Source organism: Crocodylus siamensis, chromosome 4, assembly GCF_052110815.1.
Source record: "Crocodylus siamensis isolate JL-2025a chromosome 4, ASM5211081v1, whole genome shotgun sequence".
Taxonomy (NCBI): Eukaryota; Metazoa; Chordata; order Crocodylia; family Crocodylidae; genus Crocodylus; species Crocodylus siamensis.
This window is the reverse complement of record NC_143398.1, coordinates 240,058,706-240,085,996: the sequence shown is the minus strand read 5'-3', so window position 1 is coordinate 240,085,996 and position 27,291 is coordinate 240,058,706. Positions and strand designations below refer to the sequence as shown.

General features: G+C 47.8%; 1 protein-coding gene across 5 annotated transcripts in view; it reads right to left on the bottom strand.

Moving 5' to 3' along the window:
* The window catches only part of CLASP1 (cytoplasmic linker associated protein 1), a 229,863-nt gene extending 216,023 nt beyond the window's left edge, over positions 1–13,840 (bottom strand). For 4 of the 5 annotated variants that reach the window (XM_090046026.1, XM_090046022.1, XM_090046023.1 and 1 more), the window contains exon 1: positions 13,646–13,840. In XM_090046026.1, the coding sequence (XP_089902152.1) occupies positions 13,646–13,840 (195 nt within the window). The remainder of the gene's footprint in view (positions 1–13,645) is intronic. The other variant, XM_090046025.1, reaches the window with a different exon arrangement.
* Positions 13,841–27,291: the final 13,451 nt, after the last annotated feature.

Here is a 27,291-nt window from a genome sequence, read left to right as displayed (position 1 = left end):
TTAATCTGTTCTCATACTTGGCTGGGATGAGGTAGCTGGGGCTGGTCCTGCTTTGAGCAGTGGGGTGGACTACATGTGACCTCCCAAGGTCCCTCCCAACCCTCACTTCCTATGATAACAGGAACACAGGTCGAGAAAGGACCTCTCAGGCCATTGCATCTAGTTCCCTGCAACCGTAGACCGGTACCACACACAGTCCTACCCATAAACTGAGCAAAATTTATCTTAACTGCCCCCACTTCCCTTTCCACCTACTCCTGTCGGGAGGCTGATGGTTAGAAACCTTCTGCCAATTTCCAGCCTCAATTAAACTCATGGCCAGTTTATACCCACTCAATCTCATGCCGTTTGCTTAAATAGTTCTTCTCCCTCCTTGGCATTTAGTTCTCGGATATATTTATAGACAGCAATCGCATCCCTCTCAGCCCTCGTTCTGCAGGGTTAAACCAGCCAAGGTCTCTTACTCTTTTTGCAGGCTCTCCATTCCCCTTAGCATCCTAGCAGGCCTTCCTGCACCCGTTCCACCTTGAATTCATCTTTGAGGAACGTGGGGAACTAAATCCATGTGCAATGGGAGAGCTACATGCAATAGTCCATGAGGCCTGGCCAGTGCCCCGTGCAAACCGTGCAAAGACTCTTGTATCTACTGGAAATGCCTCCCCTGGCACGCCTCAGGATTGCATTTGCCTTTTTCACAGCTGCATCATACTCATAGGCATCCTGTGTCAAACTAGTCCACCCAGGTCTTCCTCCTGCTCGGTCTTTTCCCATTGACGCGCTCCCACCTTAACAAAAATTCTTGTTATTAGTCCCAAAGTGCATCACCTGACATACAATTGGCTAACACTGGACTTCTTTGATTCAAGGATCAATGAGCTTACCTTTGAAGCATCTTTTCCTGCCAGCTCCATAACAAGGGGAAAAAAATTCAGATTTTATTGATAGACCCCAAGGGTCTGCTTCTGAAGGGCTTTCAGCCTGGTCAGATCCCACCAGAACAGGCCATGATACAGGATAAAATCCATCCTGTTACTGGGATGCTCATCTTGCTGGTGATCTGACCCCAGCTGACTTCATGCCCCTGGAGCAGGAGGCTGGACTCGATCTCAGGAGGTCCCTTCCAGCCCTAATGTCTCTAAAATTGAAAGCTGATGTTGGCGACCAGGGTGGACGACTGGCGACCCTCTGGGTTAAAATCCGTGGGGAACGTGGCACAGGGGACACACTACTACAGACCTCCCACCCAAAGTCAAGAGCTTGACCAGGAGTTCGTCCCGGAGCTGGCTGAGGCCGCATGCTCCAGGACCTTGGTTGTCATGGGTGACTTCAATTACCCAGACATCTCATGGGAAGATCACTCAGCAAAATTCGAGCAGTCGCAAAGCTTCCTCTCGTGCATGGACGACCTCTACCTGACTCAAGAAGTCTACAGGCCAAGAGGCAAAGCACTGCTCGACCTGGTACTGGCTACGGGGGATGACCTAAATCGGCAACCTAGTGATCGATGGGAAGCTGGGTGACAGCGACCACGAGCTGATCACCTTCACCATCCGCCGTAAAGCTGGCAAGTCAGTCAGCAACATGGGAGTCCTTGACTTCAGGGAAACCGACTTTGACAAGCTCAGGGGGCTTGTCCGTCAGGCCCTCAGGAACCGTGACCCCAGGGAGAGAGGAGTTCAAAAAGAGTGTTTGCTCCTCAAGGCAGCGATCCTCAATTCACAAGTAACTCTATTTCATTTTGGAGGAAAGGCAGCAAGAGGGCACAACAGGGTGTCCAGGGACCTAGCAGACCTCCTGAGGCTAAAAAGAAAGGCCTATAAAGTATGGTGAATAGGACTCACCTCCAAGGAGGATTATTCTGCACTGGTCCGGTCCTGCAGGGAGCAAACCAGGAAAGTCAAGGCTACAACTGAACTCCAGCTAGCTTCAAGCATCAAGGCCAACAAAAAGTCCTTTTTCAGATATGTGGGGAGCCGGAGGAAAAGCAAGGGCAGCATTGGACCCCCGATGAACCAGATGGGGCGACTGACAACTGACACCCAGGAAAAAGCCGACCTATTAAATGGGTACTTTGCGTCAGTCTTTCATCAGTCCCACGGGACACCCATGCCCCCTACGGGACAGGGAGGTCCGCGTGAGGGAGATCCCCTGCCCTCCATAAATGCTGATCTCGTGAAGGAACACCTTGAGAAGCTGGATACCTTCAAGTCAGCTGGCCCTGACAACCTGCACCCCAGGGTACTCAAGGAGCTGGCAACCATCATAGCCCAGCCGCTGGCATGGATCTCTGAGAGCTCCTGGTGCTCTGGTGTAGTGCCCGAAGACTGGAAGAAGGCCAATGTGGTGCCGATCTTCAAGAAAGGAAGGAAAGTGGATCCGGCTAACTATAGGCCCATCAGCTTGACTTCTATCCCAGGGAAGATCTTAGAAAAGTTTACTAAAGAGGCCATCCTTGATGGACTGGCCGACGCCAACGTCCTGAGGGATAGCCAGCACGGGTTTGTTGCGGGTAGGTCTTGCTTGACCAATCTCATTTCCTTCTATGACCAGGTGACCTATCACTTGGACAAGGAAGACAAGATTAAGGTCATATACCTTGACTTCAAAAAAGCCTTCGATCTGATATCCCATAATCACCTCTTGGTGAAACTAGCCAACTGTGGCCTTGGGTCCACCATGATCTGCTGGCTGGGAAACTGGCTCCGTGGTTGGACCCAGAGGGTAGTAATTGATGGCAGTCACTTATCATGGTGTCCTGTGACCAGTGGGGTCCCCCACGGCTCTGTCCTTGGACCCATATTGTTCAACATCTTCATTAACGATGTGAACATTGGAGTCAGAAGTAGACTGGCCAAGTTCGCCGATGACACCAAACTTTGGGGCAAAGCATCCATGCCAGAAGACAGGCGGGTGATCCAGGCTGACCTGGACAAGCTCAGCCAATGGGCAGACGAGAACCTGATGGTGTTTAACACCGAAAAATGCAAGGTTCTCCACCTTGGGAGGAAAAACCTGCAGCATCCTTATAGGCTCGGCAGTGCTACTCTGGCTAGCACTATGGAAGAAAGAAACTTGGGGGCATCGTTGACCACAAGATGAACATGAGCCTGCAATGCAATGCTGTGGCTAGTAAAATGACCAAAACACTGGCTTGCGTCCATAGATGCTTCTCAAGCACACCCTGGGATGTCATTCTCCCCCTGTACTCGGCCTTGGTGAGGCCGCAGCTGGAGTACTGCGTCCAGTTTTGGGCTCCACAATTCAAAAAGGATGTGGAGAAGCTTGAGAGGGTGCAGAGAAGAGCCACGCGCATGATCAGAGGTCAGGAAAACAGACCTTACGATGACAGGCTGAGAGCCATGGGGCTCTTTAGCTTGGAAAAGTGCAGGCTCAGGGGTGATCTGATGGCCACCTCTAAGTTTATCAGGGGTGACCCCCAGTATCTGGGGGAACGTCTGTTCATCAGAGCGCCCCATGGGATGACGAGGTCGAACGGTCACAAACTCCTGCTAGACCATTTCAGGCTGGACATAAGGAAGAATTTCTTTACTGTCCGAGCCCCCAAGGTCTGGAACAGCCTGCCAGCGGAGGTGGTTCAAGCACCTACATTGAACACCTTCAAAAGCAAATTGGATGCTTATCTTGCTGGGATCCTATGACCACAGCTGACTTCCTGCCCCTGGGGCAGGGGGCTGGACTTGATGATCTCCCGAGGTCCCTTCCAGCCCTAATGTCTATGAAATCTATGAAACCTGTACAACCAGAAAGGGTGCAATATCTGCCCTGCCAGTCTGAAAGTACTTTTTACCTTATTGATTTTCCAGCCGCCTGGGAATCCATGGTCTTCTAAAGCATGCGTCTGGAAAGTGACTGCATGATCCCATCAGCCAGCCTATTCAAAAATCACAACTTGTTTTTCCACTTTCTACAACCAGCACATCCAGAACATGCGTTAAAATTAGTGTTCTACCTTGTCCCCCTCCCGAGGCTATCACCAAAAGAAAACACTTGCTGCAAATTATGTTAGTTGTCATCTGAAGTGAGTTAAGTAGACTCCTTAGGAAAGATCTGTTTTATGGCTTGGATCAGGAGTCGCCTCTATTTTTTTGTCCTGAATATGAAGGGCTGAAGCCAACATTAAATCTGACCTAGTCCAGCTGCTACAGCTCCACTACATTATCACACCCTCCATGGCACTCCCCATACTGTTGATACCAATAGATAACAGCTTCACTAGCACTGGATCAAGTTACCCTGCACCAGTCATCAGTCTTAAAAACAGGCAGGCTGAGCTACAGGAACCCGCGGAAATGGGTGGGAGGAAAAATGACTAGACCAACTGGGGCACAAAAGTTTTGGGGAAATTGTTTTCCTCCAGACACTGCTTAAAAACCAATGGAGGAGAACCCCAGAGGCCCACACCACTGGAGTTAGCTTTGCAAATGCAGGTAAGGAAAGCTCACTACAGCAGCTAGCACCCACGACGGAGCCATCTCCCTAACTGCAGTTTGCAGAATTGATCCATCTACACAACCTTACACGCTCTGTCTCTTGCCTGTTGCACGCAAGGAGAGAGACCATCATGTGAAAATGGGCATTATTAGCTCAGGGACTCTCAGCCATAAATCCAGTTCGGATCTCAACATCTGTAGGCAAGACTCTGGGTGCTGTCAAGGGCCGGGCTCCAAGACGCATCTTCTTCACTGCTAAAGTCAGTGATTCTCCACCAGGATCCTGTGGCACCCTGGGGTGCCCCAAGAGCTTTTCAAGGGTGCTGTGGGGTGCCACATAATGCTAGTTCTGCTAGGTAGAGAAACACAATTTATAAGCTAAAGCCAGAAATTTTAAATAGGAAAGCACAGTGTTAAAAACAGTATGCCCTGGTGCCTTTCCAGGCTCTCTGCTACAGGAGAATTGCTCTATTATTTTCCAGGAGGAAAAAAAAAATACAACTGAAAACTAAGCGCTGGCATGTCTCGATGGGCGCCTCCAGTTAACCAGGTTGAGAATCACTGGTCTAAATCCTTCATCTCTTGGTCTTCAGGACAGAGCATAAGATCCATCCGGGCCAGAGCTGGCTATGGATCCACGGTTCGGAGGCTATCAAGATTAAAACAGTTCAATAAAGTTACGTGCCTTTGTTCAGCACCGCTGAATGCAGCTACTTATAAGCCAGCCACCACCCCTGTTCCCACATGACAGAATCTCTTCTCCCCACGGGCAGAAGATAGTTTGAGGAAAGTGCCCTAACCAAAATGGTCACATAACCATAGCCTGCAGCAAAACCATTTCCTTACGGTTTCCTCTGCTGAATTTCAACCAAGCACAAAAGCGCAGTACAAACCATGAATATATGTTGACAGCAAGACATCATTCAGCCGCTTAAGTTCTTCTAATGGACACATCACATTAAAACTAAGCCGGCTCCATCTGTTCAACCCCGCAAACAAAAGACAAAGAGAATGTTATTCACGTACGCACAATGAAAACCATATGTTACAAGTAATGTAGATGTACATTTATTTTTCTTCTGTCCAATGAAGCAGGCTCTTGTCACATTTGAGAGTGGAAGACTGCTCCCTCCAACACACTGAACTCTTGTCGTGGAAAAGACAAAGTTCACCCAAAGATTTTGCTGTGATTTTTTTTATTTTTAAAAATGCGATATCCTGCAACTAGCAAAATCAACTGAGAATCAAGAAACCAACTGGCACAAACATTAACAGCAGGGCTTCCATATCTGTCAGCACTGCTTCTCACCTCTATCCAATGCCACACGCTTTGGACTTTGTTAAAGCTGACGGAGAAACTTGAGTGCAACTACTAAGTCATTTAAAAGCAGGTAAGGATGTTTGATCAGCAATCAGACTAAGAAAAGGAACAACGTGAAACCAAGAGCTGCTTAAATAAGCTATCTAGTTTCAGCTGACGCGCAAGAAAATCAGAGGGAGGACCATGTCTTCTTCCTAAGTTACCTCTGATGTCTGCACGAGTTTGGAGATGACACTTCAGTTTTGTTGCAAATTTGTAACCTGCTTTGGAGACACCACTGGCAACCTTTACTCCAACTTCCTCTGAAGCCTTGAAGTTACGAATCTTTATTAGTTAGAAAAAACCTTCCATTGACAAACAGTTTTAATTAGGCTGTAATGGGCCTCAATCCTGTTTGTACACAAGTCCAGAGCAGAATCTCCCCAGAGGCTTTTTTGGGGACAACCATGAGGTCCATTTTGTGCCTTTCCTTCATTTCTCCAAGTTTCCTCCACCCAACTCTGACACGCTTTCATCAGGCAGTCAAAGCCTGCGCAGTGACACCCTTAACGACCATGCCGACTTAGCTGTTAGTATAGGAGACCACACATCTGGGCCAAGCTCCCCAGTGTCCTGTGCTATGAACTGGAAAGCACTGCGTGACCCGCTTCCCTGCACCCCAGAGAAGGGACTTGCATAGACCTTGGTGCACACAGACAGATGCAATGCAATGCCACGCAAAAGATGGGAAGGAGCAATGGTCTCAAATTGCAGCAAGGGGAGTTTAAGTTAGATATTAGGAAGAACCGTCTCACAAGGAGGTTTAGGAAGACACAGGAAAAGACTACCCAGAGAAGTGGTGGCATCGCCATCCTTGGGGGGTTTTAAGACCCAGCTAGACGAAACCTTGGTTGGGATGACCTAGTCGGGGAAGGTCCTGCTTTGAGCAGGGGGCTGGACTATATGTGACCTCCTGAGGTCCCTCCCAACCCTCATTTTCTATGATACAGTAGAGATGAGTAGGTAGTTACGTGGGGGACGGTGATGGATGAACCTTAGGTACACTGCAGAACAAAGGTTTGTGGCTTTAGACACACAAACCTTCACTGCACAGCTTGATGTGGCTCCACACCACAGCTCTGCTGGTGCAGAAGTGCAGTCTGGGAGTGACTTGCCTGTGCCAGCAGGCACCCATAGTCACAGCACTTGCACTAGCCAAACCACACTTGTGCTGGGACAGCCTGCCCTACTGTGCGGGAAGAGTAGCTCTGCTCCCAGCACAACTTCGCCAGTATGGCTGCAAGTATACTAGGAGCTGATGGCCAGCACAGACCCCAGCTTGGTGTAGTGTGGCCATATCCGCCTACACAGGTGGATCATGGTGCTCCTTAGCTGAATTTTTTAATGCAGAAAACCACAGTCTTGCAAGCTGCTCTGCTCCACTCAAACCAAGTGGGTTCTGCTTGGGTGCAAGGAGGACTCTGTGCAGGCCACCTGGCAGCAGATACTTTCATGGGAATACTCTAGGGCAGGGATGTCAAAGACCCAGAATGGGGAGCCTCATCATCCGGCCCCTAGTGCTGGCTTTCAGTCTCAGTCAACTCACACAAGGCCCAGCCTTGCAGGCAGGGCCTGGGACACGAGCCACACGCGGTGCCCATTGCAAACACTCTGGGATCTGTGCTGCATATGGCACTTCCCTCCCCACCCACACCCTGACCCAGGTGGGGGCATGCCACACATAGGTCCCACTCCAGGCAGTCAGAGCCACACAGTACACGGCACCAGCAGGTGCCATGTGCAGTGCAGGTACCGAACCAGCTGCCACGTGGCACAGTCTCGGACCAGCCAGGGAGTGGGGGCACCGCATGCAGCACCGTTCGGCTGGGGCAGGCGCTATATGTTGCACACAGCACCCAGTTTTGCCGTTCCAGAAGTGCTGCACGAGGCTGAGCCAGTTTGACACCCAAGCTGCATGCAATGCTGCAGGTGCTGCATCCAGCACAGGTGCCAGATTAGCTGGATCTAGCATGCATTTCATCTGATAAAATGAGAAGTTGAAAGAATATTTCTGAAATAAACAGCATGATGGCATCCCCTCCCCCCGCCTCCATATTTCGAAATGGAGGAACCACTTTTTTTTGGCTAAACCTAAAAAACAAAAACACCACAAAACCTTTGAGCAAAGACCGAACTTGGAAGAATTAAGCTCAAGAGGCATTTTTTTTAAAAGATACAAGCAACTGAAAACATGAGGTTTAAATGGAAGCCATCATGCCAACTTAACTAGGGGGGCTACTGCCACTCCAGGGAAAGGGAGAGGGAGGGAGGAAGGGAGAGAGATTCTCCATAGGAAGAAAAATCCATTTTCTGCAGAAGAGGGATGCTCAGTTTACAGAGTAGAGATAAGGAAATGCAGTAGCTGATATCCATCTCCATAGGTTTTGCAAAAGTAGTGCTTGCAAATGGTTTGGCCCCAAGAACCGTAGAGAGTTTTGTGCTCTGTTTATCCACAAGCAACAGCAATACATAATTCTCCCATAGCAAGCAGGAAAATGCGCTTTAATGATGACCTAACAGACTCGAGAAGAGAAAATACTATCATCTCTCCATCATAATTCAATCCTTAATTCAGCCAATGACATTCCCTATGAAGATGCCAAATAACACCATCTGCAGCAGTAGGAAATGGGTAAGAGATTCCCCATCTCATTTTATAAAGGCCACAGATCTGCAGCTGGACACCCCAAATGACTTGAGTTGCTGCAGGCTCCATTTCAAAGTTGTACCCTAGGGAAGGAGGAAAAAAGGCCCCTCGTCCTTATACCAAAACAGGTGATGGTGCATGAAAGCGCAAGTTAGATAAACATTAGTCGGGGATGATCCTACCTTGAGCAGGGACTGAACTAGATGACTTCCTGAGGGCCCTTCCAGACCTATACTTCTCATCCCCTGTTACCAAACCCCAGGCTTACAAACCTCCCGATCCTAGGAAGACTACTAGATTCACCAGTAATGTGCCCCACTGACATCTCGCTGTTACTTTCTGGAGCTCAGAGAGAGGGCCGTAAGTCCCCTTCCTTCCTCAATGATTTTCTCTGCCACAAACCCCAGTAGCAGATCACAATGCTGGGACACGAGGTGCACACCACCATGCTGAGCGTGGTCACAGGATCTGCAACCAACTATATGGCCTTGTCCCCCTCTACAGCTACAGCAAGATGCTGCAGAGGCAGAAAGCCCACAAGTCAGCATCTCCTAACTTCCCCCACAATCACCTAAAACAAGGTCAACCTCTTGCCTCTACAAATTACCCACAGAGCAGGTTGCTCACCAAGCTACCAGGCTATAGTAACTCATTCACGTCCCTCCTCGACTCCAGGATCCGTGTGTGGGGAGCCAACGTTATTGCACGTATAACGTGGACCAGGACGGAGTGAGGCTCAGTCCAGGCCCTCATATTATACAAGGAAACATTAAGTCCCATCTGATTTGAACTAATGGAAACCAAAACCTCATACAAATTAAGCCATTTGGTTGACAAAGGACCTATTAAATGAACATACTGCAACACCAGCCTCCAAAGCAACTATGCTAAACAATTTGCCTTTTTTCCCCCCCATCTCGGTTGGTGGATTATTTCAATCCTCACCCCCAGTCATTAAAATAACCCTCTCTATTTAGCTACCACTGCTCCCACTGCACCAGGCAGGTCAGCAGCAAGTCCTGCCCACAGATAACTGGACGCTCTGGATAAATGTCACTCAACTACATTTATAAATGGTTGAGGATTTGAAAACTCAGCTGGACCAACCCTATTTCTACCCAGGACCCTCCCCACCGCAGCCCAAAGACCACCAGGAGGAAGGATAGGCTGCCAGCGACCACTTCCAAGAAGGGGAAACAAAAGCTTCCACTAAGAAATATAGAATATTAAAGGGGTTGGAGCAAGAAGAAAGCTGCAGGGAAGGAGCAAAAGCTGAGACAACCATTGCTGAAGTGCAGAAACAATGACCTCCCTGCCTGGTGGTCTCCTTCAGTCTACAAAGAAGGAATAATTGCTAGAGACCCTGAGGAGCAGCTGATGGAGAGGGTTAAAGGCTCTCCCTGAATATGGGTCACCTGCATCTCCCTGGCTGCAGAGATTACAGGTGAGAAGTGAGGTGGGACCAGCTGGAGGTGATTCTTCATTACCAAGGAAGATAAAGGGGCAGCTTGGGGAGGGGGGGTACTGTTTGCCTGTGCCAGTGCAGGGAGCTGGAACAGATTAGCTGGGACCTGGCTTGGCTTCACATCAAGGTAAAAATGAAATCCCTATTCTTCCTCTGGCTGCTGAGTGGATACTTGGGCCGAGAGGAATCTGCTGCTTATGTGATGGCTACTGGCTGGAGTGTCTTTGACTCGGTCTGTAGCAGCAGACAACTCGGGCCCTCTCCAGAAGACCTGGCGTTTGGGCTAGTTCCCTGCAAAAGCTTCTGCAGTCCAGGATGGATGTGCAGACCCGTCAGTGCACACAGCATGCAGAAGCCGGAGCATCCCACTCGATGGCCCCTGGAAAACTGAGCTACAAAGAACCACAGAGGTCCTGCAAGCGAAAGTTGGACATTTTCAGTGACACCAAAACCCGATGCTCCCATATACCAGCCTTTCTGCGCTGTACTTTAGAGGCCTGTTGCTTCTCTTTTACAAGGCAAGTTGCTAACTATTCACTCTCTATCCTCGGGCACGTTCATCAATTATTACCTCGAGCCTGGGTAGTCACAGCTGCAGCCACACTGATGGTCGTGCAGGCAAGATGGTAGAGAAGGGAAGGCGCCTGACATTCAATTCGCTTTAAGGCTGTTGCAACCGTCTCAGGAGGTCTCCTGCACTTGGGCATGGCAAGTGCTCCCAGTGAAAGCTGGGAGGCTGCAGCAGCCTGCAAGCAAACAGGCAGGGAGCAGGCTGCTGATTAAATGCCACTGGAGACTGTTTTGCTCTCGCTCGCTCACGCATGACGCTCTTCTGACCTTTGAAGGCAGCACTCCACCCCTGTCCTTCGCCAGGCACTTATTCTCCTTGCCTCCCGAGCGCCCACTTGTTTTTGCCACATCCCTCCAAGAGACAAAGTAGTGGTGTGTGCACACCTGCTCCAAGGGCTTCTGAGATATTGTTGGTCTGAAAAAGGCATGGTCTCTCTTAAAACAAAAGCTTGAAGCTGAGCTGACGTTCATGCATCCCAGCGAGAGGGAAAGAGCTGCGCTCACCAGCAATAGTATGCTTCAATTTTGGGCTCGGTAGTGTATAAACCCTTGTTCTCTGAACACAGATGCTGGGAGGACAGGAGTGCTGACAGGCTTAGCTGAAAAACATTATCACAAGCAGACCACAGCCCCAGGCAAACCAAATGCTCCTTCCGTGCTAATGTGGCTAGCTTTCTTGTTAATTAAGTGTTAGGGAACAGCAAATCTGCTTGTAGAGTCTGAATGTGGTCTCTTAGACGCTTCCAGATCAGAGGGGATGGGCCAAGTAGCAAGGCTGATGCTTTAAACCATGGCTCTTTCAAATGAGGCCCAAACCCTTCCAGTTTAGCTCTAAGGCAGTGATCTTAGGGCTGCGGCTCTTGGGTAGTGGATACACAGGCATGGCTGCGCAGAGGCACCCTGGCCAGCCTGGGCACTAGAAGCAGTCTACCTGTGCTGGAGTGGCATTATGCCCTGGCTAATTAGAAACTGGTCTGATTAGTCAAAGCTGGTACAGGTATCCCTGCATAGCAGCTGTACAGACTCATCTTAGGAGTCTCACGGGACTGCAAGGGTTGGATCAGAACGAGCAGCCCCCACTACGCTCACTTACACCTAGCGTCGCTCAGGCAGAACCGAACAAAGCAGCCCACATGTCTGCTCTTCCTCCAAGCAGCCAAGTAGTAAGAGCCAGTAGCCACCATAAGAGAAGACAGGCCTACCACGGTACAAGGTTCACCTGCCTGTCGTGCTCTCCTAGTACAATGTGAACCCTATCCCACCGCAGCATCAGGAGAGCTGTCCAACTGTCTGGCTTTCATTCCTTTGTTTGAAGGACGGACCAGCTCCTTGCATGCCACGGTGCCAGAGACCCTGTGTGCAGGGCCTTTGTTCAACCAGCATAAATATATTCTATAGCTGATGTGTGTCATAAGGAGATGCCATGAATGCTCACCCTTAGTTTGCATAACAATGGGTGACAGCAAGTGTTGAAATTGCCCAATCTCTCACTTCACATTAATATGCAAATCTCTCTGCATTCTGTGAAGTTGTACAAAACGAGACTATATGAACATGCAACAAGCTCATTTACAGGGAAAAGTGTTGGTTTGTTTGTTTTTTTTTAACTCCCTCCCTTTTCCCTACCAAAGTATTCTCCCAACTTTGGGAGAGTGCAAAGAGAGACACAGCATATTGCAAAAAAGAGAAAAAACAAACCTCTGCAGTTCTCCCTTCATACTCAATTTAACACATGCTATGCAACTAAAATAATGTGGGTCACTAAATTCTCTGCACATAGCAAATGTTATGGCAATTGCACATTTACGGTACTTGTGCACCTCCAAACTCTGCAATGCTAAGGTAGCACGATGCTCAAGGAACCAGTTAGCCAGAAAAATGCATGTTATGCATAAAATCTTCCCCATGTATGGCTGGCTGACCAATGTGTTTTGATGTACCATGTGTTCAGGATTGGACACCAATGTGTCCAGGACTGATCTTTGGGTAGCTCCTGTACCATCAAAGGTGACAGGAAGTTCTGCTTCCTGCTGTGATTGCTCACAGACAGATCAAGCACCCAAACCAGAATTGAAGAGGAACTACAAACAGCATTTAAAAAAAAAAATCCAGCAGGTTGGCCAAGTACATATGGTCTGGAGCAGTATTGACCAGGCCATGTGAAATAGAGACGTCACCACTGAACTGTGATCACCTGCAACCGGTACTCCAAATCCTCCAGAATTCCCCTAGGCAGAAGTCAGGGATAACTTATTCAAAGGTCTGTATCTCTAAAAACCATTTTAGTCTCCTAGAAAAATCTCAGGACTCACAAGAAGAGAACAAAATCCTCTACTTGTCTGCAACAGAAGTGGTTACGCTTCCCAGCCTGCCTAACTGATGCAACTCAACCACGAGCTAAAAGACCTCTAGCCTTGCCCTCTCCTAAGAGCCCCAACAAGGAAGCTAATACACATTGCAATGGTAATAGGTCTTGGATTCTTTAGAAACACATCATTACACACTGCCCTTGACCAGAGGTGACTAACAATACTATGTTGTCAGTGAGAAGGTTGCTTTAAGATCAGTCAGCCACTGCACTTGTTCTCCAGCTATTAAATAGAACTGAGTCGCTGATTTTTTTTTAATAATAAAATAATTACGCTGCCTTTACCAATTAACTTAAACACTCACCAGCTGTTTTGCACCGCAAGCGTAAAAGAATAGTGGCAATTCACTACATATTAAGCAGATTATATTGTGAATTGGTATGGCAGACACTCGCTAATCCTTTAACCAAAAGAATTAGTGGTCATGGCGCCATCCAACAGGTGAACAAACTGTACAGAGAATCCAGATACTGCATCACAAAATGTAACCTAGTCACTTAATTTGACAAGCTTAACTACCACTTAGAATTCAGTTTTAATCACGCGACTGCGGTTTGTAATGACATTTTAGTACCAGGATCACCGATTCAGCATACTGACTGAGAAATGGGATTAAAAAGGTGTGTTCAGTCTGGCTATTGGACTGAGAGGTAACAAATTAGACTGAATGAAAGTTTACTATATGCCTTTCACTGACAGCAGAATTAGTACAAATAAGGCACTGTCGCCAACCGGCTGAAGAAACATCCGACTCCAGTAGCATCTCCACAAGTAAAATCTTACCTTATAATTGCTGGAATTCACCCAAGAGGTGGCAAGTCCGTCGACCATTTTATCCAGCATAGTCTGATCGTGTTCAAGATCAGCAGACTTCTGTTTATCCGAGAAATAATCTATCAACTCTTGGCCAACCTGAAGTCTCTTGCCAACGTCCTTCTGCAGCACCTGTGCTAAGCAGTACTCCATAGTGGGCTCCATGGTCTCTTACAAATACACCACCAGTGAGAATGAAGCTAGAGGGCAGCAGGTTTGAAAAATCCCTCTACAAATGAATCCTGTAGGTTGCCTCTTTGTTCGATGAAGGTTACTGAGGGCCTGGGTTTCAAAGATGCAATTCTGAGAATGCCAACAATGCACCATGTGTGTCTGAAGAGCAGCTGGCAGGATATTAAAAGTCCAATTTAAATAACTTGTAAATAGATAAAGCAGAGAGCAGGGCAGCAGTGCTGTCTTACTGGGTCTCAGATAATTCCCAATTCAGCAGTTCATTCTGCAAGAAATGAAAAAGGACAGTATTATAGGTTACACTGAGGCATGGAGCAAAATCAAAAGCATGTCACTAAATAGGTTATTCATGGGAAGGCTGGGAAACTGTAATAAACTAGGTCCAAATGGAGTAGTTCTATTTTAAGGGACAGCATTAGGTAGGTCAGGATAAAAGCCTTAGTTATGCTTTAAAAAGTCCCCTCGGAAGCTGCTCCAATGACAAACCCAGTACATTTGGGCTTAAAATAAGGGCTGATCAGTACTCAGCATATTCACTTAGCTACTACAGACACTGTCTGTCCCCAGAAGTAGGGAGATAATCCTTGTGGGCCATCAGCCACTAGAAAAAAAGCACCCGCTATAGAAACAAGTACAGAAAACAACTTGGATCTCCATTTGATCTCTAGCTTTTGGCACTCCATGGCCTCCGTAGCGGGATCTTACCGCAGAGCCCATCCAAATGTCAGTAGGACCCTGGACTACAAACAACTAGTTTTGTTAGCAAGATGCTCGCACCATTTCCAGGGGTCAAACTAGGATGCACCAGATTACAGCTTGGTTTTGCACGCTCACTAACAGCGTGCAAGCCTAGGAAGCAGCATTCACTTCTTATGCACGTAAGGTTTAAAATGTGGCTTGGCTAAAAGTGTCCCCCTAAAACCAAGGGAAGCATAGCCCCCTTTGTGTGGTGCCAAATAGCTTGGGCATGACACCAGGTGAAACCAGGTGGTTCAGGGGGTGGAGCAGGGTGGCACGCATCAGCACGATAAATCACCAGCACACGTGCTCCAAGCACACCAGTGCCCGACTGGAACCCGAGTACCTGCATTTGCACGCACAAAGCATCCTGCTAGCTTAACTATGCTTCCTGCTCACGTGTTGAATGGATAAACCAGGACTAGGCAGGGCATGCCCTCGTGCCACGCAAACCTCCCCACACTGATGCTCACGGCAGTGTAACACCAGACGGCCACCGGCTAACAGAAGAGAGGGTGGCGGTCAGCCTCCCACAGCCACAATTAATGGCAGGAGGCAGCCCCACCAGACAACCTCCGGACAGGAGATTTAATAGCAGCCTTCAACTCCCTGCAGCAGGGTGCAAAGAGGCTGGATCTGGACTATTCCCAGTAGTGGCAGAAAAAGGAGCAATGGGCTCCAGTTGCAGGATGGGAGGTTTAGGTTGGATATTAGGAAAAACTCTCTCATTAGGAGGGTGGTGAAGCACTGGAACAGGTTCCCCAGAGAGGTGGTGATAGCTCCACCCTTGGTTTTTAAGACCTGGCTAGACAAAGCCTTGGCTGGGATGATCTAGTTGGGGACGGTCCTGCTTTGAACAGGGGGATGGATTAGATGCAACCTCCTGAGGTCCCTTCCAATTCTCATGGTCTGTGATACAGCACCACTTCTTTTAAAAGCCAGGATAAAAATCCAGCAGCTTGGGGTGCTTTTTTCCCCTCTTTCTAAAACTCTACCCTGCACTTTCTGCACCAGCAGCAGGGAAGCGGGTCAGGGTCAGCCAAAGGGAAGAGGCAAGGGCGAGGGCACAGCAAACAACTGGAGCAAACCCAGAGGCACAAGTTCACCCAGACCAAAAGCATCGGGGAAGCAAATCGAACGGCCTTCCGACTGAGCAAACAGGCCCCTCTGCAGTCTGTTCCCTTCAAGCGGCTTCTTTAATCAAAGCACTACAAATCTGATGGCAGATGAAATGCAAAAAGGCTAACGCAGAGAACTGAAGCATGTCTTTCCCAGCACAGACTGTGTTCCCCCCCACCCCCTCCTCCCAGATGGTTATTCTAGTTCCTCCTTTTTTGGCTAATTTACAAGCTGCCGCAGGCAGGCTCCAGATTTAATCTAGTAACTCACCTGCCTTTCCTCCCCCCATCAGAGGGAGGATTTCCAACCCCACCTCACAGCACCGGGACTTGGGCTGGATGGGCCCCTGCCTATTTTTCCCCTAAGACGGAGCAGAGCCCTGGCATTCCCTGTGCACAGTTCAAATCCAGTCCCAGGCAGCCGTAACCAGAACCCGTGGCCATTTACATGCTCTTTGGGGTATTATTTCAAGTTCTACCTGTGTATCAAAAACCACCGCTATTAGGGAAACGGCCCAGGGCCTGCTCAGTGCTCGAGACTGACCTCCCCTCCCACCCACTACAGAGAGATGGCAGTGCCAGGCGGGTGTCATGCCGTGCTAAGAGTTTGCACTAACTGTGCCCTGAACCTTTCTCATTTCATTTTTAAATGGACGATTAAGATGCTACAAATCAGTGTCACAGGGAAGGGCAAGAGATGGGTTTTCAGCACCATTTTGCAAGGCAGTAGTAAGTGAAACCCGGTGCCAGCTGTGCAGCTGCGGATTTGATGTGCCCCTCCCCGCTGTGAGCCCACTGACACTGAAGGCTTAAAAGCTCCACCGCTAACCCAGAGATCTCAGATGTTAACAAAAAAATAATAATAGTAATAATAATAAAATAAAAGCCTGAGAACGGACTATAACAAATATGCAAAACCCCCAGGGAAGAGCCCCAAAGCTAAGCACTTAGTGGCAAAGCTGCTAGAAGCTGTCCTCCCCCATGCTTCAAGACGGCCAGTTCAGGGCACCTACCCAAGGCAGTTACCTTCAGTCCCCCTTCGGTCTGGAAAGCCCCAGGTCAAGCTTTTCTATTCAGTGCAGTACATCTGTGACCTTCTTCCTCTAAAGATTATCCTCTGCTCCCCCACCCTGAGTTTAGACAGTGATGGATTTGTACCTGGGCAATGGGCCCAGTTTTGATTTAAGCTCTAAAGTTGTTTTAAACAGGCCATCAGCCACTTCAATAAGAGGCTGAAAGAAGGAATTCTAGTCGATATTTCAACCTAGATCCAAACAAAAATGACGGGCAGACCTTCCCCATAACCTTAAACCTCCACACATCCCCAGTTTCATCGTTAAACGAGGCTATAAGCCTGCCCCCAACTGCCTGGTGGCCTGCCTCGCCGATTCAAAGCGCTAAGAGACAAGTCACTAGGGTGTAATGCAAAGCAGCCTTTTTCACACCTAAAAGAAGGGAGATTTTCCTGTTTTGAAGGCCACCACTTTCTCCTGGGGTTTTACAAACAGTCACCACCAGAGAAGCAATGGCAGCAAGGCAGCAGTGAGCAGGCCGATGCTGGTGGTACTTTGTCTGGAAATCCCCCCTCGACTCGTATGGCAATTGTTCTAATTTCCTGGCTTTTGAGAAGCAACACGTGTTGTTTTTCTTTCTTGTTAACTGCATCAGAGGAGAAAAGGGATTTTTTCAATCGTTTCCTCTCATTTTAGAACCACGACTGAAAAGCTCTTTAAATGATGGAGATGTGGACTAATGCTCTTTTTCCTCCCTCTACTCTTATCTTATTTGGATTAAGATCAGGAGTGAATGCTTACCCACAACCCTTCTGGCAAAAATCCATGGGTAGGCTCGTCTGAAGGAGTATTAGCTGGCCACACTGTTCCCCAAGCCGGGAAGGGAAACCAGGCTTCAGAGCCTAAGCGTCTGCTTCTTCGACTGCCAGCTCAATTGTGACATAACTGAAAACAGCGCCTTTTGTTGCAATGGTCCATTATTTTAAGCTATTTCATTTTCAATCAAGTATTCTTGGAACTGTTGCTTAACCGACTGTAAAACTTAACACTTAAGAGTATTTTAAAAGGGGAAAAAATCTCTCTGCTCTGCTTGACCATATCTATTTGTCTGCTCCAGGTTGAAAGTCAATCTAAAAGGTTAAGCAAGCACAAAGCTTCCAAAAGGACAAGGATTTTGCATACAGAATCGAGGAGAAAGGGGTATAAATTGCTACTGAAGACAAAGGCAGCAACAAAGAGTGGATCCCAGCATCTACTATTAGCTAATAAACCCCTGCTCCATCTTATAGGACTTGCAGTCAGGTTAGCAAGCAGCAGTCACCATGCCTCCCTCTCGTCCTCAGTGTCAACACTGGCTAGCAAGCGATAAATCCTCTTGGGAAGGCCGTATCACAGGTAAGCAAGTTGATCCTCCGAGGCAAGGAAGCATACGGCAGCATCCCCTGAAATCCCACCCCTGCAGAGCCGGGAGGTTTGGCTGAGCAGATGCTCTGGCTGAGCCTCGGCCCCAGGCATCCCTTCTAGCTCTGCAGGACGCAAATCCTACAGGCGGAGCAGGCAGCATCGCAAAGAACCAGCGACTTGGGGAATTTTTAGAGCTTAAGATTTGAGGCTAAAAAAAAACAAAAAAAACTCTTGCTCTTGGATGCGCTCTTGTCTTCACAAGCCAGAAACCCCATGGTGTAGACTCTGTGTGTGTCTGCAGCCTTCACAGTTTTGAAAAAATCAAACACAGGACCAGATGTAACCTGCCATTTAGAGTCTCTCAGTCTGCTTTCTGGAAGACGGACGAGACTAAATCTGACCTTTCTAAACCAAGTGTTGATAGGATGACACAAAAGAGGTAGGAAACAGGTTTTTGCCAAAAAGTTCCCAGTTTTGTTTGTCTTAGTATCGTACCTATGGTACATTTTCCAGCAAGACTAACCTAGCAGAAAACCACACACGTCAGACTGACCTGGTTTGAAAAGTTTAGGGTCAAAACTGAGTTGACAATGAAAGCCGATTTCAAAAAAGCTACAGAGCGCAATCTAACACCGACTCGGGCACCGACACCTAATCAGGACACGTCAGCCTATGCACACAACGCTGCGCTGCCCACAGCAAACCCATCTGTATGTGGCTCAAATTAATCCAAATACCTATACGTAAAAACTGAAAATGCTGTTGTGGAAACCCGAGATATCAGTAGACAATGCTGAACTGGATGTCCCAGATGATAAGAACGTTTTGCGGCGCTCGAAAGAAACCCCTTCTCACCTGTGGGAAGCACAAGTCTTACCTCGGAAACTGAAATTCTGCAGGAATGGATCAGCTTTAAGTGAAAGCTTAAGGCACATAAGCTGTATGTCTAGTCCTCGTGACTAGGAAGGAAACCTTGTGCATATAAAACAGATGCAGTGCTCCCTTCCCCAGGGCTTGTCTACACAGGGAGCAATTTTCGAAATAGCTGTTCTGCTGAAGTTCACGCCTGACCTTATTCTTTCATGCATAGCCGAGGCAAACCCTTCATGTGCAGACAAACTGGTGCTAGTCGGGGTGTCCCCAGAGGGCTGTTTCAGGGCCCCCAGGCTGCAAGGGGACCGAAAAGCCCATCGCAGTTTCATGCTGCTACTCATGCAGCAGCCAGGACAACGAAGGTGCTGCTCCCGGACCTCAGGTGCCCACCCCTGCATGTACCTCTAGCTGGTAAATTTTTAATTTTACTCAACTGTCAAACCCTGAACTGCTGATTCAGGGCAACATTTGCGTCTTGAGACTCCTTGGCCACAAGACAGTACGGCGGTTGCATTTAATTAGCTCGGCAGGAGAGATCCACACACATCCTTCCCCCTCCTCCCCCTTTTCACAGGATATAGTTGCTGGTAAACTTTGAATTAAAGATTAGCTCAAGCCATGTCGAACAAAGGCCTCTGACCCTTAACTTTCCACAATAAAACCAACTCCCCTCAAAGAAGTTTCCACGCTGTGAATGCTCTGCTATAATATCAGCCTTTTCATAGGCACATCCCTCAGGCAAGGGGAAGGAGAGGTGAAGAGAGTAGGGTAGGGGCCTAGGTATGGGCCTTGGGAGCCAAACCCCCTTAAGCCACAAGTTCAAATCCCAGCTGAGACAACACAACATGGCTGGGAAGGCAAGTACTGTGCAGACCTCTGCCTGTTCCCAGGGGAAAAAGAAGAGGGGCCATTAGCTGCTAGGCCATGTACCCTGGCTACCAGCAGTGTCTGTACTACATGGAGCCTGGGAAGCATTTTGGGATGCAAACGACCCAAATGTTCTCAACAGTGGGAGAAAACATCAGTATTGTCTTTATCTTCACATAACCTCTCTCAAGGAGTTGTGCAAACACAAAGGGAAGCACAGGAGGCAACACAAACACCAAGTGCTCTACCTGGAGCAGAAAGTGTCCTTTACTAGAGAGGACGTCAGGAATCGCAGCTTTTTAATATTTTGCAATAGAACAAGGCTTCTCCTCTTACGTATCAAACCCTCATCCGAACACAATAAACCTCCTGGAACTGCCCCGAAGTTTACAGTAAATCAGTGATAGTCGGATCGTTTCAGACTCCTATTTTTAAGTCAAGATTTCCCTCCATTCCCCCAAACTAAAGAGTAGAAATCTCATTTTAAGAGCAACAAGTTAAAGAAGAGAGGAAAGAAAGAGAAACAACACTTCTCTAAAAATATGCAATGCCTAAAATTGCTGCAACAGCAGGATTACGCTTTTTCCAATTTATCCTCTGCTTTTGACAGCACTTTACCCTGAATCCGCTTCAGCTTCCCTAAACTCACAGATTGGATACACATTTTCCATATTTCATACAGCTCAGCCCTCACTTTCTTAATGGGAAATTGCAAATGTAAATCCATATAAGCTAGAAGTATGCTTAAATCAGGCTGGGGCTGCACAAGAGATTCCTGCCAGCAAAGTTATGTCTGACAGTGGTATGAAAGGACTGATCCCGCTAAGGTAGCCGTGCCAGTAGGACAACGTACTAAAGATCCAGTTACACTGGCAACGCTGGGCCTTTACCAATGTAGCCTGCCTTGTTTCGGGTGGGAAGGACTTTACTATACCAGTAACAAAGGGCAGCTCTACTGGCATAGCTTCTCCAAAGTTAATTGTTCTGTACTGGCACAGCAAGCTTGGAAGTGCCACTTGTAGACACAGCCTTGATGTTTAGAGTTCACCAAACTGATGGGTTCCCCCCTCCATACTACTGTCTACACTGGGAAAAGTTTGAGAGACTTCCCACTCCTGTAAACACATGCTCATTCCCATCTGTTAATGTTGGGAGCACTGCCATAGACAGATCACTGGCTACCCCTAATTTTTTAAACCCATTAATCTTACCCTGGGTAAGTATTAGGTGACTCTGCACTTGAAGTATGGACAGCAGCCACAAGCATGCCTATGCATGGGTTCCTCATAGTTTCAGTCTCGTGACATTAGGGGAGCTGAACCAGATGCGACTGCAGGATAAGGTTTCCCTAGAACAGATGAGGCTTTTTAGCCACCGATGCAGCCCCCCCAAACATAGATGCCACCTAAAGCAGTGTGGAATAGCGCTGGTACACATGATCCTAGATGGAAATAAGGTAGGCTTTAACCTGCGTAATTCAGTCACCCCAGAAGTCTGCACCAGTATACCAAGTACAGAAGCCTACAGCTCGGTCTCCAAGGTACCATTCAGCCTAGTATTTATACAGGAAAGAAACTGCAGCAAGAAGTTATTTGCATGATCTTAGCCTTGTCTGGTGCCACTCTGACTGAGCTGGAACCGTGCTAGGGAACGAGAGCTAGAGTGACTCCACTTCTGCAAGGAAGGAAACCAGATATTTAAAAAGCCTCAGACTTCCCATAATCATCTTAAAAAGAGATTACATTCATAAAACTAAAGCCCATTTGGAAAGCCCTTTTGCCTGGAAAAGGCAGCTACAAGTCAAAGACAAAAGCACTTCCTCTCTTGAATTCCCTAGATGCTGGTATCCAAACGGTAGTCCATGAACCACCAAGGCATTGAGAAAGACCTCGCAGCACCAGCTCCCCACTCCTCTTTTACCGTGTTAAGAGCAGAGAAAAAGACATGGGAAAAACAGGGAGTTGCCAAGACATCATTAGCAGATCCCGTGCCAACAAAAAGGCATTGCACGCAGTCGTCAGTGGAAAAGGAGACTGCCCTTGCCACCAGTGTTTGTTCGAGAACCTCATCTTTGTTTCTCTTCCAGTAGGAAGTTAAGTCCCAAGACTGAGATTTCATATGGACAGCGGAGCAGAAACTGGCTTACTATTCAAATCATGCAAATGGTCAAGGACAAGGGCAGAAGCTAGTCATAACACACCTGCCTTTTACACATGAAGAATTAAAGCACAGTGAATCCATGACTTGGCTAAGTCTGCCCCAAAGCCAAACCAGAGGGCAGTTCTCCCAAACCCCCATCTGATGCCTTCCACACAAGGCTATCCTTCATCTGGGATGCATCTGGACAGCTACAAGACTGGGCAACTTGGGAAGAAGATGATGAAATAACTCAAGATGATCCAAGATGTAACATAAAATCAAGATCATCTCGTTTTAAAGAGATCCATGGGTGCTACTGAAACTACTGTAACTCTTATCAAACCTCTACATGCTGCATGTCCTTACTGCTGCATGGTAATAAAGCAAAGGAGACAGACCCGAAGGTTGAGAAGTTGGTTTGTTTTTATTTTCTTGTTGTGTACGAGTAAAATAAGCTTTTGTTGCGTGAGGTTTCTGGAGCATGCAACTTTTCATGGGTCTAGCCCCAAGCAAATGGGAGAAGAAAGTATATCATACCTTGGCTACCAAATGACCAACAGGACCTGGAGAATAAGCCCGGTTACAAGAAGTCGGAAGGCCCTTCCCTGGGTATAAGGTTGCCAGAAAGAGTGACCCAAAGGACTCAGTGTTCACAGCATGCATGAGAAGGAAGGCTATAACCAAATCTGAAGATGCGTAAGAAAAGAGCCAAGTTTGCTTACTGTCTTCTGGGTTGTTTCCCCAAGTCAACTGCCGTGGAGCTATAACTTGCTGAGCAAAAGTTATTGGGAACTTCCAAATTAACAATGGAGAGAGAGGGAGAGAGCAAGAGCACAAGGTGTTCAGCTTGGGTATCTCCTAGATACAGCTGTTTAAATTGGTTTCCTACCCACATCTGCCTCATCATCCTGAATCTGCTCTACCTCGCACCTGTCGAAGAGTGCAAGACAACGCGATGAACATCCTTCCTGCACTTCAGCTGTTCCGTGCCTGCACGTGGACTGAAGCTGCCCCCCTTTCTTCATAGTAAGCAGATTTTAAACCACAAAAAGGAAGGTTACAAAATGAAACCTGGACAAACAACTACGGGGGAGTATAAAAGAGTATTGCTCAGGCATGCAGGGATGAAATCAGAAAGGACAAAGTGCAACTGGACTTGCAGCAAGCAAGGGGCATGAAGGGTAACAAGAAAGGTTCCTACAAGCAACAAGAGGAAAGTCAGGGAAAGTGCGAGTCCCTTACTGAATACGGGAGGCAGCCTAGTGACAGATGATGCCGAAAAGGCTGAAGCACTCAATGCCTTCTTCACCTCAGGCCTCACAGGCAAGGTCCATGCCCAGACTACTGCACCAGGCAGCACACGTTCGGGGAGGAGATGAGCAGCCAACAGTGGCAAAAGAACAGGTTAGGGACTATTTAGAAAAGCGGGACATGTACAAGTCCAGGAGGCAGACACGATGCACCCAAGGGTGCTCAGGGAGTTGGCCAATGTGACTGCAGAGCCGCTAGCCATCATCTTTAAAAACTCATGACTACTGGGACAGATCCCACGCGAGTGGAAAAGGGCAAGTATAGTGCCCATCTTTAAGAAAGGGAAGAAGGAGGATCCAGTGAACTATAGACTCACTCAGCCTCACCTCAGTCCCTGGAAAAATTCATGGAGCAGGTACTCAGGGAATCCATTTCTAAGCATTTGGAGGACACGTCATCATGGTGGTTAGGAGCAGTCAGTCATGGATTTACCGAGGGCAAGTCATGCCTGACCAACCTGCTTGCCTTCAATGAGATGACTGGATGCCCATTGTAACACCCAGGCCCTTTCCAGGAGAGAGCAGCAGACGTGTTCAAGGTTGACTTCAGCAAGGCTTTTGAGATGCACTCTCACAGACAAGCTAAAGAAGTATGGGTTGGATGAATGGACTGTAAAGCGGACAGAAAACTAGCTTAGGTCGTTGAGCTGTAATCAATGGCTCGATGTCTAGCTGGCAGCCAGTATCAAGTGGAGCGCCCCAGGGCTCAGTCCTGGGACCCGGTTTGTTCAATATTTTCATCAATGACCTGGAACATGGGATGAAGTGCACCCTCAGCAAGTTTGCAGATGACACCAAGCTCGGTGGGGAGGGAACTAGTAAATACGTTGGAGGGCAGGGCTACAGTTCTGGGAGACCTCAACAAACTGGAGGATTAGACTGAAAAAAAGATATACATAAATCTCATGAGGTTCAACAAGGACAAGTGCAAAGTCCTGCCTTAGGATGGAGCAATCCCATGCAACAGTGCAGGCTGGGGACTGACTGGCTGGGCAGCAGCTGTGCAGAAAAGGACCTGGGGATGACAGTGGACAATAAGATGAAGAGAAGCCAGCAGTGTGGCCTTCTTGCCAGGAAGACTAATGGCATCTGGGCTGTGTTGGTAGGAGCACTGCCAACAGATTGACAGAAGTAATTATTCCCCTCCATTCCGCACTGTTGAAGCCACATCTGGAGTCCTGTGTCCTGCTTTGGGCTTCTCACTACAGAAAGGACATGGACAAATTGAGGAGAGCCCAACAGAGGTCAACCAAAATAGTTCAGGACTGGGTACAGGACTTACGAGGAGAGGCTGAGGAACTAGACTTCAGTCTAGAGAAGACAGAGGGGATTTAACAGCAGTCTTGAACTCCCTGCAGGGAGCTTGCAAAGAGGTTGGAGCTGGACTGGTCTCAGTGGGGGCAAATGACAGAACAAGGAGCAAGGGTCTCCAGTTGCAGCAAGGGAGGTTTAGGTTAGATATTAGGAAAAACTCTCTCACTAGATGGATAATAAAACGCTTGAACAAGTTACCCAGAGAGGTGGTAGAGTCTCCATCCTTGGAGGTTTTAAGACCCAGCTAGACAAGGCCTTGGTTGGGATAATATGACTGGGGCTGGTCCTGCTTTGAGCAGGGGGTTGAACTAGATGTGACCTCCTGAGGTCCTTTCTAACCCTAATTTTCTATGATTCTATTATTTTAAAGCTTTGATTTATGACACACTTGCCTCTCTACCACAGCAGGTGAGCTAAATACATATTTACCAGAAGACAGTCACTCCATTTTCATTATAACAGGACACTGCTGGTATTCAAGCCAACAGGAACCATAAGCCTGATCCAGGGGGAGACTCAGGTGGGCCCAGGCGAGACATTAGTGCCTTGATGGTTGTTTCATGAACCAATGTTTGCAAATCAGCAATCTTCTGGTGTTAAGAAAAGGCTTATTCCACAGCTTTCTCTTTCCCAACGACAGTCTCACTAGAACAGTGCCTGGTGGCCTTTCAATGGCAGGGCCTTGACGAGAGTAGCCTTTGCCCAACAAGGACATCTTGCTACTCTTCGCCCTCTACATTGCTCTATGCAAAAGACCCCTCAACACACCCCTGGAGACTCCAGGGCTGCAAGGAGTGGAACTACAGACCAACAATGGGAGAAAGCCCCAGAATTGTACGGGTGCTGACAACAGCCCCGCTGGGTCAGCCACACTTTTAGGGACCAGAGAAGCTCTAACGCAGAGACAAGCAGATTCATGCCCTCTCACTCTATGGGATGAGACGCAGCCCCAACGCTGCCCATCATGAAGATCCCAACCTATGGAGGAACGGCTGGATACAGGGCCATAAAACTTATCGCCCTCCAGAAGTCTGAGGTGGAAGCAGTGGCAGAAAAACCCCGCACAGAGCAGAGCTGCTTTGCAAAGGCAGTGTTGGCTCAAGTTTCTTAAGTGCCCAATAAAAGTGTTGTAGGGATGCTTGCTTTGGGATTTTAGTGTTTCTAAAAAAAAGAAAAAGTGCCTGAGTCTGGATTGGAAATCAAAACACTGCAGCATTGTGCTGGAGCCCGGCTAATCTAGTCCCACTGTCAGCCGGGCGAGAGGGTAAACAAATCAGGCTTTTTAAGATCCCTTCCCCTGCGATAATCTAAAGACATTTCCTTTCTAAAAATAACTCCGGCGCCCTGCCCACATCACCAGAGCTGCGTGCCAACTACTGCACGCTCCCTCCTCGGGGACCGGACCCCACAGCTATTTGGCAAAGCGAGTGTGTGTGGAATAGGAGAAGTCCCCAAACTAGACAGTAGCAAGATGAAAGCCGACATTGACCTTTAATAATTATCATGCCTCAAGAAGCTTTCCTTTCTGCTCTCCTAGAACAAGAGAGGTTGAAACTTCAGCTAAGCTGCTTTTTAAATTTAAAAAAAAATAAATAAAAAAAAATCCTTGGCCAAGAGAAATAATGCTGCCACAAAAAAGTTACAGTGATCTCTCGCGTTTATGGCAAAGCAGTGGGCTTATTACAGCACACCTGTTGCCTGGCATCTTGTATGGTTAATTCATCAACCCCCCTACCCTGCAACTACTCAAAACAGCTCTTTGAAAGGTTTCAGGCACTTCTGAGGGCTGATGATCATCATCCAAAATACTAAGCAGCACCACGATGATGGATGCAATTCAAAAAGCTAACCAGAATACAGAACCAGCCAGAAAGCACTATTCTGCTGGCCTACAAGGTTAGATAAGAGCAAGACCTAGAGGAGTTCCCCATGAAAAGTCTCCCAGTGCATGACTGAACCCCTTCATCCCACTAACAAAACCAGGCGGGCAAAGCAGGAGGTTTTGCTCACCAGGTAAAAAATAGTGCATTTCTCCATTGCATTAGCCTAACGCAGTCAAAAAGCTTGCAGACTTATGTTTTAGCCTGCATCGTTCAAAGACACACTGGCTGGTTGCACTGTAATTTAAGTAAAAGTTGGGAAGAAAAATACCACTCAAGTGATATTTAAGACAACCTACCTCATCTAGAGCACACCTCAGTTAGGCTATACTAGACCCTGAACACCTAGTCTGGGCAAGCCTGAACGGGAAAGACACCCACTGACTTCAGCAAAGGTTGGATCACGCTTCCAAATAACATGCCTGACTATTTCCTTCCCCTTTTCTATCTGTACAGGTAACGCTGAAAATCACCAGAGCCCAGACAGATAAGACCCTCCATTTGCTTGCACCGTGCATTCAACACCGAATGAAGCAGACTTGGCACATGCATCATTTGCTTCACAAGCTGTTTCCCAATTGTAAAACAACCACAGCCGGTAGGGACCTTTGGGGCCAGGCAAAATTCCTTGAAATCAGACCTCATTTGGAAGGGACCAGACCTTGCATCAGTCATCGGCTTCTAAGGGACTCAAAGCTTACTGGCGACAGGGTCCATCCAAGAAGAGAGAAATCTCCTCAGTTTTAATTCTTGTCATTTGAGGGTATC